Genomic DNA, 14538 nt, shown 5'->3' on the forward strand with positions numbered 1-14538 from the left:
GCCATGTCAGAGGCTCAGCAATTCTCGAGAATCCCTCGACGAAGCGCCTATAATATGCGCACAAACCAAGGAAGCATTGGACAGCCTTCTTGTCTGTGGGTGGCAAAAACTCAACCACGGCAGCTAATTTGTCAGGGTCTGGTCGGATGCCTTTAGGACCAACGACATGGCCAAGAAATTTCAGCTCTTGGAACCCGAAGTAGCATTTTTCAGGCTTGATGGTGAGGCCGGCAGTGCGGATCGCCGCGAGGACACTCTCGAGTCGTGCGAGATGTTCGTCAAACATGCTCGAGAACACGATGACGTCGTCCAAGTATACAAGGCAGGTTTGCCATTTAAGTTCAGCAAGCACGGTATCCATCATCCGCTGAAAGGTGGAAGGTGCGTAACAGAGACCGAAGGGGAGAACTTTGAACTCATAAAGCCCATCAGGTGTCACAAACACTGCTTTTTCACGATCCTGTTCATCGACTTCGATTTGCCAATACCCTGATTTAGGATCCAACGAAGAAAAAAAATTGGCATGTTGTAGACGATCCAATGCGTCGTCGATGCGTGGCAATGGATAAACATCGCGCTTGGTGACACGGTTCAACTTTCTATAATCTACACAGAAGCGCAGTGTGTTGTCTTTCTTTCTGACTAACGCTACAGGGGAGGCCCACGGGCTTGTGGACGGCTGGATCATGTCGTCTTGGAGCATCTCTTTACCTGATGCTTGATCACTTCCCTTTTCACTGGAGACACTCTGTAAGGATGCTGACGAACAGGACGTGCGCACTTGTCCGTTATAATGCGGTGCTTTGTGATCGACGTGCGCCGTACTTTGGATGATAGTGTCGCAGAATTCAATGGCTGGACTCCAGAGCGCAAGCTACACAACGCCTACTTTGCCCTCAAGGACTATGCGAGGACCTCAAAACTCCAATGGACCGGTGCACAGCACGAGTCAACATTCGGGGCTTCATGTACATCGGTGACTTCGTCATTCTTTCTGAATGTTCAAAGGACCTTATACTCGGCATAGATTTCCTTCAGGCGAATGGTGCCATCATCGACTTGGAAGAGTCCAGAGTCAGCTTCGCTACTATGCAAGCCATAGCGAACAGCAATGGCAACGACCGTGAGATCGTGCTTCGCGTAGCTTACGATCATGTCATGTTACCACCCAAGAGCAGCGTGCTTACCCTTGTCCGATGCGACATGGAGGACGACGCTGAAGGAATTGCGGAGGCAAACATCCCTCTGCTTCTTGAGCGCCACATTAGCATAGGGAGAGGGCTTCTTCAGGTGCGCAACAAATGTTCAGTCGTCTTGCTAACAAACTTTAGCAACAAATATCGGCATGTACCGCGAGGAACCACAATCGCATTTCTTCGCAAAATCCTTGATGTTACTGACATTGCCACATTGGAAATCGCATCGTCTCAGCAATCTGAGTTACCCAGCCTAAGAGAACGGGTTCACGTTAACGCTGCTCTGCCAGACCATCAGAAAGACCGTCTACTGAGTCTCGTGAATGAATTTGCGGACTGTTTCTTACGCTCAAAGTCATCGAGCCAGTCCTCAACATCTTCGAAAGTGCGCCCATGGAAGGATATGGGGATTCGCGGCTGGTTAAGGATGACCTCGGTCGGTGCGGTTGAGGAAGAAGACGGAACTGAGGTGCTCATCCTTATGACTCGGTTGGGTAGAGGCTCGTGCTCAGGTGGCAGTCCTTGAAGTCGACGGCTTGTCCGTACGTGAACTGGAGTTAGCTCGACCGGACTTTGTACTGGGCTTGTAGGCGGTGTTCGGTCTGGGAGTGGTAGCACGTACCCCGCACCTCCACCAGAAAACTGTAACGTAGATTGAAGACGGAGTCTTACAAAATATACGCTTCTGTTTTATGCCGGGCCAGGAGAAAAATGTGCAGCTCACGCGCTTCATCGTCTTTCATGGCACCGACCTTTGCACGCGCCGTCCCGCGGTGCGGAAGCCCCACATCATTCCGTCAATATGATGCGACTCGCTGCCACCAGCTGACCACGTAAAATAATTTATCATTTGAGAGAAATTTCGTAATCAAACTGAAAGCAGCATGTTGTAACTGTCATCTATGCGAGAAAGCTTGTTTTGACGCCATGCACATTTGTCACCACACCATGTTTGCCACCATCTTGTGATGGCAATGGCAATGACATTGGTTAGGCGGGCTCTGACAGTTGAATGCCGCGAGCGCTCTTTTGGTTTTGTATCGAATTGCACTGCCCAAGCAATTTATGAACAAATTTTCTTGGGCAAAAAAAAAAAACGCTTCAGAATTGGATGGATGCGGTAAAAATTCTCTGTAAGCTACAAGTATTGCTTAAAAATGTTCCTGGGGTAGGCCGTAAATAGCCATTCGCAACGAGAGAGGACGCATGTCCGATGCATTCACTGTACCCTAATTAGCTCCCAGATGGACACTGCCACAAGGGGCGTCACTAAGTGCGGTCATTATTGAGGTTGGGCAAGTGCGCGATGACACACCAAGTTCGAATTATCCAGCGAAGGCTAATTTCTGGATCAATATAACGAAAGGTTGGTCCCATAGAAATGTATTTGGTAGACCAGGACTTCCAGTAGGGTTCGAATTAACATGCAAATCAAATCAACAGACGACTACTGTATTACAGTTTAATGACAATGACAAATGTTCCGTGGGTGGATGTGAGGCATTCCCCAAAAAAGATTTTTGGAACAATATTTTCACAAGTTCTTCTGCTTAGCACTGCTACAATATTGCTAGGAAATGACATGCAAATGGCAGAGTGTACAAGCACAATTTGCAAGCTGTGTCACAGGGTCACTCAAGCCTTAAGTGATCAGACATTTCTACTCCAATGTATCTGCGATAAAACAGATAAGTTTGGTGCCACATCACCCATGTATCAAACACAAAAGCCTCAAAGTGGGAACCACGGAACAGCCCAAAACGCTCACACTTCACGTGAAGCATGTGCAAAAAGCACAGGATTGATGCACACTTTTCTGTGTGCTTCATGTGACCACGTAACTGAGAATAACACATAACAGTGCAATGTTCAAGTCTGATAGAAGAGCTAAGGTTGGGGCTAGTTGGGTGTACATGTTGAATCATTGCAGCACACTACTGTGAAATAAGGTGCTTGGACATAAAGAAAGGACGACGAAGCCACCGAACAAGCGCGCTATGCCTAATGCCTTGATCACATCCTTGGCTGAAAAGCTTTAAAGAAAATCAGCAATAAACAGAGTACAGATGAGGTTGCAATCTGAAAATCAAAAGAGCAGCCTATCATAACACCATACATTCATAATGTGTCTCATGGACTAAAACAGATTACAAGCAGACACAGCATTCCTATGGTTTTCACGACACCTAACAAATTAATTGGCCTTTGTCATTGAGCTAACAAAAGCAACCAGAAATCTAACCCAATGGGTATGATGTGAAGCTTGTTAAAAAATTTGTGGCATGCGATGAAGAAATAGTTTACTGTGTTCCACTTTCCTGTGGAATATAGCATATAGGACAAACTGCAAGATGCAAGATGCTTAGGTGAACATAATCATAACTGTAAGCAAATCAGGCCTTACGGAAACATTGCTACACGCTGCAGCACATCTGAGTGCCAATAAAATTTTGAATGCAGGAGCATTAAAAAATTAAATTATGGCGTTTTACGTGCCAAAACCATGATCTGATTATGAGGTACGCCGTAGTGGGGACTGCAGAAATTTTGACCACCTGGGGTTCTTTAACGTTCATCTAAATCTAAGTACACGGGCGGTGTTTTCGCATTTCATCCCCATCAAAATGCAACCGCCATGCCTGGGATTTGATCCCGCAACCTCGTGCTTAGCAGCCCAGCACCAACGCCACTAAGCAACCACAGCGGTGCACGAGCACCATTTCCCGATAAAGAGATACAAGAGAAAGGGAAATTATCGCAGCCTTCACTTCGAGATTCGTGACAACATGGGCCATAGTGCGTCATCAATTCTACCCACTGGGGATGAGGCTATGTTTATTCGGAGAAACAAAGATAAAAGGTTTCGACAGCATACATGCGAGTAAAGAAGCGAACTGAACCCTTTCCTGTTCTTTTATGAATGCCTTGCAATATCTTACATGTGCCATGTTTTGACTTACTGATACCAGCACATATACATACTCAATGATTGTGTGAAATAAACGGCTGTTAGCTGCATTTGTCCAATGTCGTCTTCGTCCTTTCCTTGTGTTCGAGCACCTTATTTCACAGTAGCATGCTGCCATCATTCATTGTGTTCAAGCCTGAAAACTCTCTACAGTAGAACAATGATAAGGCTTAAAGCATTTCATCAAAAGAGTCTTCACAATCAGAAAGGTTGTGTGAATTCTCGAATATAATCGAATCGAATAGTGAATGCTCTGCGTAAATACTGTTCTGGTGCATTGCGGTAAACAAGTTTACCCTAGTTTCATCAGTGCAGCACGTCAGTAGATTGTTATCAGTAAATGTGAGCATATTACTAAGTGACCAGTTGGCACTCCAGATAGCTCTTTGTGAAGTGCCCTGTCAGTAACTAGAAAATACTTGAGAACAACCTCATTTCACCTTCCCCATGCAGTGCATGCCACTGACAGCAAAACAGAACCATTAGCTCCTCATTTCAGCAACTGCGAACTGAAAAAAAATATATATATATTGCCTTGCAACAGCTTCTAGCACACAACTAGTACTTGTATGTTTAATATCCACACCATCACCTTTGTGCCTGTGCCTGGGGTGCAGCGGTGGCGTAGAGGTAGAACATCCACCTCGCGTGCAAGAGGTCCGTGGTTCGAATCCCGGTGCCGCGCAATTTTCCACCGGATTAAAAAAAAAGAAAATGCGTGTGTTGATAAAATTGCATAAAGAGGCCTGGAGTGTGGCCTGATCCCGGTGACCAGAACTGGTAACGCACTCCCTCACCAGAGCAGGATTGGCCACCCTGGTGCCGTACTTGGCCACAACCTCCTATATGAACACAACAATCAAACCCTGGCCCTCAGTCCCCAGCAGCTGCGAAGCAACTGACCACGGCGGCGGTCAGACCTGCGACGCTGCAGAGGGTGCTAAGAATCCCTGGCTCCGGACAGGCCGCCATTGGAATATGAACCTGGCAACGTTTAACGCTAGAACGTTATCTAGTGATGCGAGTCTAGCAGTGCTATTGGAGGAATTAGAGTGCAGTAAATGGGATATAATAGGGCTCAGTGAAGTTAGGAGGCCAACAGAAGCATATACAGTGCTAAAAAGCGGGCACGTCATGGGCTACCGGGGCATAGCGGAGAGACGAGAACTAGGAGTCGGATTCCTGATTAATAAGAATATAGCTGGTAACATACAGGAATTCTATAGCATTAACGAGAGGGTGGCATGTCTTGTTGTGGAACTTATTAAGAGGTACACAATGAAGGTTATACAGGTCTACGCCCCTACATCCAGTCATGATGACCAGGAAGTCGAAAGCTTCTATGAAGACGTGGAATCGGCGATGGGTAAAGTCAAAACAAAATACGCTATACTGATGGGCGACTTCAATGCCAAGGTAGGCAAGAAGCAGGCTGGAGACAAGGCAGTGGGGGAATATGGCATAGGCACTAGGAATAGCAGGGGAGAGCTATTAGTAGGGTTTGCGGAACAGAATAATATGCGGATAATGAATACCTTCTTCCACAAGAGAGATTGCCGAAAGTGGACGTGGAGGAGCCCAAACGGCGAGACTAGAAATGAAATAGACTTCATACTCTGCGCTAACCCTGGCATCATACAATATGTGGACGTGCTCAGCAAGGTGAGCTGCAGTGACCATAGGATGGTAAGAACTCGAATTAGCCTAGACCTGAGGAGGGAACGGAAGAAACTGGTACACAAGAAGCCGATCAATGAGTTAGCGGTAAGAGGGAAAATAGAGGAATTCCAGATCAAGCTACAGAACAGGTATTCGGCTTTAAATCAGGAAGAGGACCTTAGTGTTGAAGCAATGAACGGCAATCTTGTGGGCATCATTAAGGAGTGTGCGATAGAAGTCGGTGGTAACTCCGTTAGACAGGATACCAGTAAGCTATCGCAGGAGACGAAAGATCTGATCAAGAAATGCCAATGTATGAAAGCCTCTAACCCTACAGCTAGAATAGAACTGGCAGAACTTTCGAAGTTAATCAACAAGCGTAAGACAGCTGAAATAAGGAAGTATAATATGGATAGAATTGAACATGCTCTCAGGAACGGAGGAAGCCTAAAAGCAGTGAAGAAGAAACTAGGAATTGGCAAGAATCAGAGGTATGCGTTAAGAGACAAAGCCGGCAATATCATTACTAATATGGATGAGATAGTTCAAGTGGCTGAGGAGTTCTATAGAGATTTATACAGTACCAGTGGCACCCACGACGATAATGGAAGAGAGAATAGTCTAGAGGAATTCGAAATCCCACAGGTAACACCGGAAGAAGTAAAGAAAGCCTTGGGAGCTATGCAAAGGGGGAAGGCAGCTGGGGAGGATCAGGTAACAGCAGATTTGTTGAAGGATGGTGGGCAGATTGTTCTAGAGAAACTGGCCACCCTGTATACGCAATGCCTCAGGACTTCGAGCGTACCGGAATCTTGGAAAAACGCTAACATAATCCTAATCCATAAGAAAGGGGATGCCAAAGACTTGAAAAATTATAGACCGATCAGTTTACTGTCCGTTGCCTACAAAGTATTTACTAAGGTAATTGCAAATAGAATCAGGAACACCTTAGACTTCTGTCAACCAAAGGACCAGGCAGGATTTCGTAAAGGCTACTCAACAATAGACCATATTCACACTATCAATCAGGTGATAGAAAAATGTGCGGAATATAATCAACCTTTATATATAGCTTTCATTGATTACGAGAAAGCGTTTGATTCAGTCGAAACCTCAGCAGTCATGGAGGCATTACGGAATCAGGGTGTAGATAAGCCGTATGTAAAAATACTGAAAGATATCTATAGCGGCTCCACAGCCACCGTAGTCCTCCATAAAGAAAGCAACAAAATCCCAATAAAGAAAGGCGTCAGGCAGGGAGATACGATCTCTCCGATGCTATTCACAGCGTGTTTACAGGAGGTATTCAGAGACCTGAATTGGGAAGAATTGGGGATAAGAGTTAATGGAGAATACCTTAGTAACTTGCGATTCGCTGATGATATTGCCTTGCTTAGTAACTCAGGGGACCAACCGCAATGCATGCTCACTGACCTGGCGAGGCAAAGCCGAAGGGTGGGTCTAAAAATTAATCTGCAAAAAACTAAAGTAATGTTTAACAGTCTCGGAAGGGAACAGCAGTTTACAATAGGTAGTGAGGCACTGGAAGTGGTAAAGGAATACATCTACTTAGGACAGGTAGTGACTGCGGATCCGGATCATGAGACTGAAATAATCAGAAGAATAAGAATGGGCTGGGGTGCGTTTGGCAGGCATTCTCAGATCATGAACAGCAGGTTGCCATTATCCCTCAAGAGAAAAGTTTATAACAGCTGTGTCTTACCAGTACTCATGTACGGGGCAGAAACCTGGAGGATTACGAAAAGAGTTCTACTTAAATTGAGGACGATGCAACGAGCTATGGAAAGAAGAATGATAGGTGTAACGTTAAGGGATAAGAAAAGAGCAGATTTGGTGAGAAAACAAACGCGAGTTAATGATATCTTAGTTCAAATCAAGAAAAAGAAATGGGCATGGGCAGGACACGTAATGAGGAGGGAAGATAACCGATGGTCATTAAGAGTTACGGAATAGATTCCAAGGGAAGGAAAGCGTAGCAGAGGGCGGCAGAAAGTTAGGTGGGCGGATGAGATTAAGAAGTTTGCAGGGACAACATGGCCACAATTAGTACATGACCGGGGTAGTTGGAGAAGTATGGGAGAGGCCTTTGCCCTGCAGTGGGCATAACCAGGCTGATGATGATGATGATGATGATGATGATATGAAATTAGCACAAAGTGGCCTCTAGAGATCACTTGTTTCAGGGCACAATTCACAAGAGCAACATCAACATTCATAGTTTGCGGTAAGGCTACAACACTGCTGTCCCACAGATGGCTAGGAGTGTGCTATACACAAATTTTGATAAGACTAATCAAGCTATAAATGTGTGCTGGAAGAAACAGACCAGAAATGATTGGATGCATACCAGCAATAGAAAGCTGAGTTGACGATCGTGATGGCTTGCTCAACACAGCAACGAGAGGAGCTTGAATGACGTGCTGCTTGATGAGCTTCAATTCCTCAGTTGTGGGTTCGGTCTTTGTGTCTTCACCAGCCTAGAAAATAACATGACAGGAGACTAGCAGGTTTTCCTCAATATCATCAATCAATGTGAACAGCGTCATTCAAGTATTGCACTACCATGAACGCAAGCACGAGACTGTCTTACAAAAGAATGTAGATGACAAATATCCTGTAAGAGCACAGCTTAAAGTTTCTGCAGACATAAAAAGAACTGTTTTGCTTTGCCAGTAAGCAACATATTTTGCTCTATTGAGCCAAGGCTCATACTAGAAAGCCAGGTAACAATGTGAATGGAACAAAGGCAAGCATTGTTCATCTGTCCCATTTCTCTCTCCATCATGAAACAATGTTACTGTGCATTTGTTTTTCACTGGGCTCATTCAGCACTTGACTACTGTGCTCTTCCTGACAAGGAATGCTCCCCGACTACTGTAAAAGCATTTCAGTGCAGCTTGCTGCTTCTGGTGATTACCCCAGGGACAAGTGGGCCCTTTGTTACCCATTTGTTGACGGTGTAACTTTTTAAAATAATGAGATAAACCAAACCCAGAATCTAGCAGATGCACCAGAGTTGTTCTTTGCAAACCAGCTAGTTCGGTTTACAAGCGTCGATGCAAGACATGCCAGCTGTGCAACACTTGCTCAGTCCTGAAAAGGTCAACAGGAGTACGCAATCTATTGCTTTTGCTCATGCACAGCCACTTAATGGTTTCTGCTAGTAGCATTTCTCCACAAGTGAAAATTATGCCAGAAACTAAGGTGCCCACCATAAGCGTGCTTCCTCTTTTCGAGAGACTCCTGCTTCGCAACGCTTACATCAGCTGCATCATCTCCATTCACACTCCAATCACATCGAACACTCGGGCACAGGCAGGTGCATGTAAGTACCAAACGAAGTACTGTGACCCCACAACCTCTCAAATGAGCGTGCATCCTTTTATGTGATTTGCCCACTTACACCTGTTAATATAATGAATAGTTCGCATAGTGTTGAAATTAGAAAGCATATATACAACTAAAGAGAGAGGAATAGAAGAGAAGGCTGCCTGCTCTTCACAGAAATAATCAAGATGGAATATAGGAAACGAAGTTCAGTGTTGTTCAGTGCTGAGTGGTTGAAACAAAAAAGTGATCGACTTCAATGCAATTTACTGCAATTTATTTCTGCAGGCGTCTTGAACACACCCAGTGCACTGCTCTGTCCTGACCGGAGGTGTGCAAATGCTCTCATTTTTTTATCTCCTCCCTCACCCTCATAACGCAGGTACTGTCCTCGCCTCACCCTCACATTTAAAATTTTGACCTCCCTCCACCCTCGTCTCCATCTATAACAAACTTGTTTGCCCTCCCTCACCCTGAAATGGCTACCATCCTTCTCTTACCTTACGTTTCCTACAATTTTAAATAAGCCATACGCTCGACCCACAAGCTAAGTCCAAAACACTGATTGTCTAGTGCCATCTCTATTGCCAAAGTGTGCCACATTGCTTTGCTTTTAGCCACTTGACCATAGGACGGCAAAATAAACGGAGTTCACTCATACTCACTCACAAATTATATTTTTTGCTTTGAGTTCGTTTGGACTCAGACTCACCGAAATTCTACTCTGTCAGGCTCACTAGGATTCAAACTCACCAGATCTATACTCAGCTGGGCTCACTCGAACCAAGACTCACCAAAATTATACTCAGCCGGTGTCACTCGGACTCAAACTCGCCAGAATTGTACTCAGCCGGATGACTCAGACTCAAACTAAGTAAATTTCTACTCAGCTGGGTTTACTCGGACTCACTCAATGAGACGTCTCCTTGGCCCACCGGCCTCATGAACTTTGACTTTTTTATGAACTGAACATATCAATGACAAAAATACCTTCATACTAGGCTTATATATTCACTTCAGCTCTCAATGAGGCGCATGACTTCTGGTAATCATTTATTGCGTAATTGTTCCCCTGCACGAAGTGTACAAACCCCGTCTGACTGACTGCCCCGCCTCTAGTTGACAGATGCATTTGCTGTAGCTAATAGGAGGCATAACATTCCCGAATGATTAGCGACTGGGTCTGAAAAGGCTTCTTCAATGCCTGTGGCAGCTAGACGCGCCAGTAAGCAGCTGGATGTGTCACCATGCACACGTGGCTCGTGCTTTTCGGGTGAGCACAGTGACCCGCTCTGACAATGTTTTTCCCCTTCTCATTTAATCACTGTTCAAGCTTGTTGAAATGTCTAGTGTACCTAGCCGCTTTCACGGTCACCTGCTTACGTGCAGCTCAGAACCACGACGTTAGAACCATCTGAAAATATTTTCGGACCTTTTTATCTCCCACGCCTCTCAACGCAGCCAGACAGTGGAATGGAGTGAATAAATAACAGAGTTAAATAACAGAGTGCTACATATAGCGACCAGAAAAATCTGTCTATCAGGGATAATTCAAGTCAGCTTTTAGGCATGTAGGATCCTCTGGGCTGGTCTTCTGCGCCTTAAGGAGGCCTCACCACCTTAAGTCATAACCAGGGTTATCTGACTGAGCTATCGGTAGCTCGGTTGCTACAGTCAAATTCAAATCTTTTATTCTTTTTTTTTAAAGAAGTCTTCCATTTGTATCGATGTGACTGAGGTGGTGGCCTGGAGCAGAACTAGAACACCAGGCTAAAGGTCGTAAGTTTGAATCCTCCTCCAGCACACTACATCTCCAAGCTTGGAATGGTGCCTGACACCGGAAAAAAAATAATGTGGAGAGCAGGTGGGGCTATACTAGTCCAGATGCAACCAAGTTAGGAAAGCTGAATAGTTTTCAACAAGGACACTCCCTCACCAGAACAGGAAAAAACCTCCCTGGTGCTGTATTCGTTCACTACCTTCTTCATGACTCCTACAATTAACCCATGGCCCTCAGTCCCCAGCGGCTGTGGAGAACCTGACCAAGCCGGCGGTCAGACTTGCGACGCGGAAGAGGGTGCTAAGAATCTTGAGACCAGAATAGGCTGCCACTGGAAAGTGAACCTGGCAACATTTAACACATGAACCCTCTCGAGTCAAGCCAGCTTAGCAGGACTATTTGAGTAACTATCAGGCATTGCGTGGGATATTACTGGTCTTAGTGAGGTTAGAACTGGTGAGGTTTATACAGTGCTGTCTCATGGCCCCATACTCTGCTACAGAGGACTTCCAGATAAGAAACAATACGGGGTAGGATTCCTAATCCATAAGGATATGGCGGAAAACATTGACAAATTCTACAGCATTAATGAGAGGGTAGCAGTAGTCATAATAAAGCTGAATAACAGGTATAGAATAAAGGTAGTACAAGCCAATGCTCCAATCTCCAGTCTCGATGATGAACAAATAGAACAGTTTTATGAAGATGTTGAATTAGCGATGAGAAAAGTGCAAGTGAAAACTCAGCATACCGTAGTCATGGGCAACTGCAATGCAAAAGTGGGCAAAAAACAGGCTGGTGAACGCGCAATTGGCAACTATGACAAGGATTCTAGGAACACCAGAGTAGAGGTGTTGGTAGGATTTGTGGAAAGGAATAAGCTACGAATAATTATAATACCTGTTTTAAGAAGTGTAGCAACAGGAATTGAACCTGGAAAAGCAATAATGGAGAAACAAGAAATTAAATAGATTTCATACTCTTTGCCAATCCCAAAATAGTGAAGAACGTAGAAGTGTTAGGTAGGATAAAGTGCAGTGATCATAGGTTAGTGAGGTCAAGGATTTCCCTCAATATGACAGGAGAAAGAGCAAAATTAGTCAAGAAGAAACAGGCCAACCTAGATACTGTAAGCTTAAAAGCAGACAAATTTAGGCTGGTGCTTGCAAACAAATATGCAGCTTCAGACAGAGAGATGAAGATGACATAGAGGTAATGAATAAAACTGTAACTAGGCTGCCTTCAGAAGCAACGTTTGAAGTGGGAGGTAAAGCACCAAGGCAACCAGTAGGTAAGCTCTCCCAAGTAACAAAGGACCTAATAAAATGACAAAGAATGAATGTGTCCAACTCAAGAGATCAGATAGAATTTGCGGAACTGTCAAAACTGATCAACAAGGCGAAAATAAGTGATATTCGAAATTATAACGTGAGAAAGACTGAAGAAGCCACAAAATATGGACGCAACATGAAATCACGAAGAAAACTTGGCATAGGACAAACCAAGATGTATGCACTGAAAGATAAGCAGGGTAATATCATCAGCAATCTCAAAGGTATAGTAAAAGCAGTGGAAGAATTCTATACTGACCTGTACAGTACCCAGCGAAGTCAAGATACCTCTATTAGAAACAGTAATGAACAGAATACAGAAACTCCTCCTATAACAAGCAATGAGGTCAGAAGGGCCTTGCAAGACATGATACGAGAAAGAGTGGCAGGAGAGGATGGAATAACAGTTGATTTAAATAAAGATAGAGGAGATATGTTTGAAAAGCTTGCGGTCCTAAATACACAATGTGAGAGACTTCAAGTGTTCCAGAGTACTGGAAGAATGCTAACATTATGCTAGCCCACAAAAAGGGAGACGTTAAAAAATTGAAAAATTATAGCCCCATCAGCTTACTTTCAGTATGGTACAAAATATTCACTAAGATAATTTCCAATAGAATAAGGGCAACACTTCAGTCAACCAAGAGAACAGGCTGACTTCAGGAAGGGATGCTCTACAATAGATAACATAAATGTCAAAAATTGGGTAATCAAGAAATCTGCAGGGTACAATCAACCTCTTTATATGGCTTTCACAGATAATGAAAAGTCACTTGATTCAGTAGAGATATCAGTAGTCATAGAGGCATTACATAATCAAGGAGTACAGGACGCATATGTTAATGTCTTTGGAAATATCTACAAAGATTTCACCGCTGCCTTTGTTCTCCAAAAGAAAAGTAGAGACACCTATGAAGAAAGGGGTCTGGCAAGAAGACACAATCGCTACAATGCTATTCACTACATGGTTGGAAGAAGTATTCAAGCTATTAAACTGGGAAGGCTTAGGAGTGAGGATCAACAGCAAATATCTCAGCAACCTTCGGTCTGCAGGTGACATTGTCCGGTTCATCAACACTGGGGATGAATTACAACAAATGATTGAGGACCTTAACAGATCAAGTGTAAGAGTGGCACTGAAGATTAATATGCAGAATACAAAGATAATTACCAATAGCCTGGCAAGGGAACAAGAGTTCAGGATCACCAGTCAGCCTCTTAGAGTATGCGAAGGAGTACATTTATCTAGGTCAATTACTCACAAGGGACCTTGATTAAGAGAAGGAAATTTACAGAATAAAAATGGGTTGATGTGCATACAGCAGGCATTGCCAGGTCCTGACTGGGAACTTACCACTATCACTGAAAAGAAGGGAATAGGTGTACAATCACTGAAAATCTGCCGGCGCTAACATATGGGGCAGCAACTTGGAGGTTGAAAGAAGCTCGAGAAGAAGTCAACCCTTTGAGGGTCAATGACGTAAATATACGGCGCCAGGAATTAGTCCGGCAAGTTCGCTCCTGCGCGGGTGGGCGGTGGTTTGGGTTTTGTTCCGCAGGCGGCTTCGGCTTCTTGCACTTGCAAAACTGATGGCAATCTTGTTACTAATCGCTCAAAGGGCGACCGCCTGTTTTTCGCTCGTTTAGTGCCCACAGGGATGCGCATAGAAAGGATGCCGCTGTGCATGCGTATCCGCTGCTGCTTTTTTTTTTTTTTGACTCGCGAAAACTAGTTGCCTCCGGTTGGCGATAGGATGAAAATTAGCGGAAGTTTGTCATATGTTTTGGTTTTTTGATGGGCACACAATCACAGTTTTCTTGAGTGCGCGCACCTACACAGTTCAATTACGCTATAGATGTACATATTAGTGTTAGAGCAGGAACATATGAGTCTTGCGAAATATTCTCGTGTGCGTATTTTCAAAGCCTTGAACTATAACAATGCATCAAATTTTTCATTCTTATAAGTTTATTTCCTTTTTTATTGTTGTTATTCATGAATGAAGAGTGCATATATACGAACGCAAAATATTTTTTTCTCACTTTACGGTCACCCTAGAAAAATTATGGTAAATTTCTTTCGAAATAAGTCCCTAAGAAGAATTCAAATCTGCAATAAAATAAATCGACCCTGGGTGGTCGCATATGGTGAAAAAAATTGGCCCTCAAAGGGTTAAAGACCGTGCAAGGAGAGATGAAACGAGAAATGTTAGGCGTAACGTTAAGAGACAGGAAGAGAGCAAACGGGGATAGCTG

The 14538-nt window shown here is 44.2% G+C and overlaps 1 protein-coding gene across 2 annotated transcripts in view; it reads right to left on the reverse strand.

The window, feature by feature from the left end:
- The window catches only part of LOC126521192 (intermembrane lipid transfer protein VPS13A-like), an 820642-nt gene that overhangs the window by 616709 nt on the left and 189395 nt on the right, over nt 1-14538 (reverse strand). For both annotated transcript variants that reach the window (XM_050169804.3, XM_055065737.2), the window contains one exon: nt 8192-8321. In XM_050169804.3, the coding sequence (XP_050025761.2) occupies nt 8192-8321 (130 nt within the window). The remainder of the gene's footprint in view (nt 1-8191; nt 8322-14538) is intronic.

The sequence above is a fragment of the Dermacentor andersoni genome, chromosome 6, assembly GCF_023375885.2.
Source record: "Dermacentor andersoni chromosome 6, qqDerAnde1_hic_scaffold, whole genome shotgun sequence".
In the NCBI taxonomy this organism is placed as follows: Eukaryota; Metazoa; Arthropoda; class Arachnida; order Ixodida; family Ixodidae; genus Dermacentor; species Dermacentor andersoni.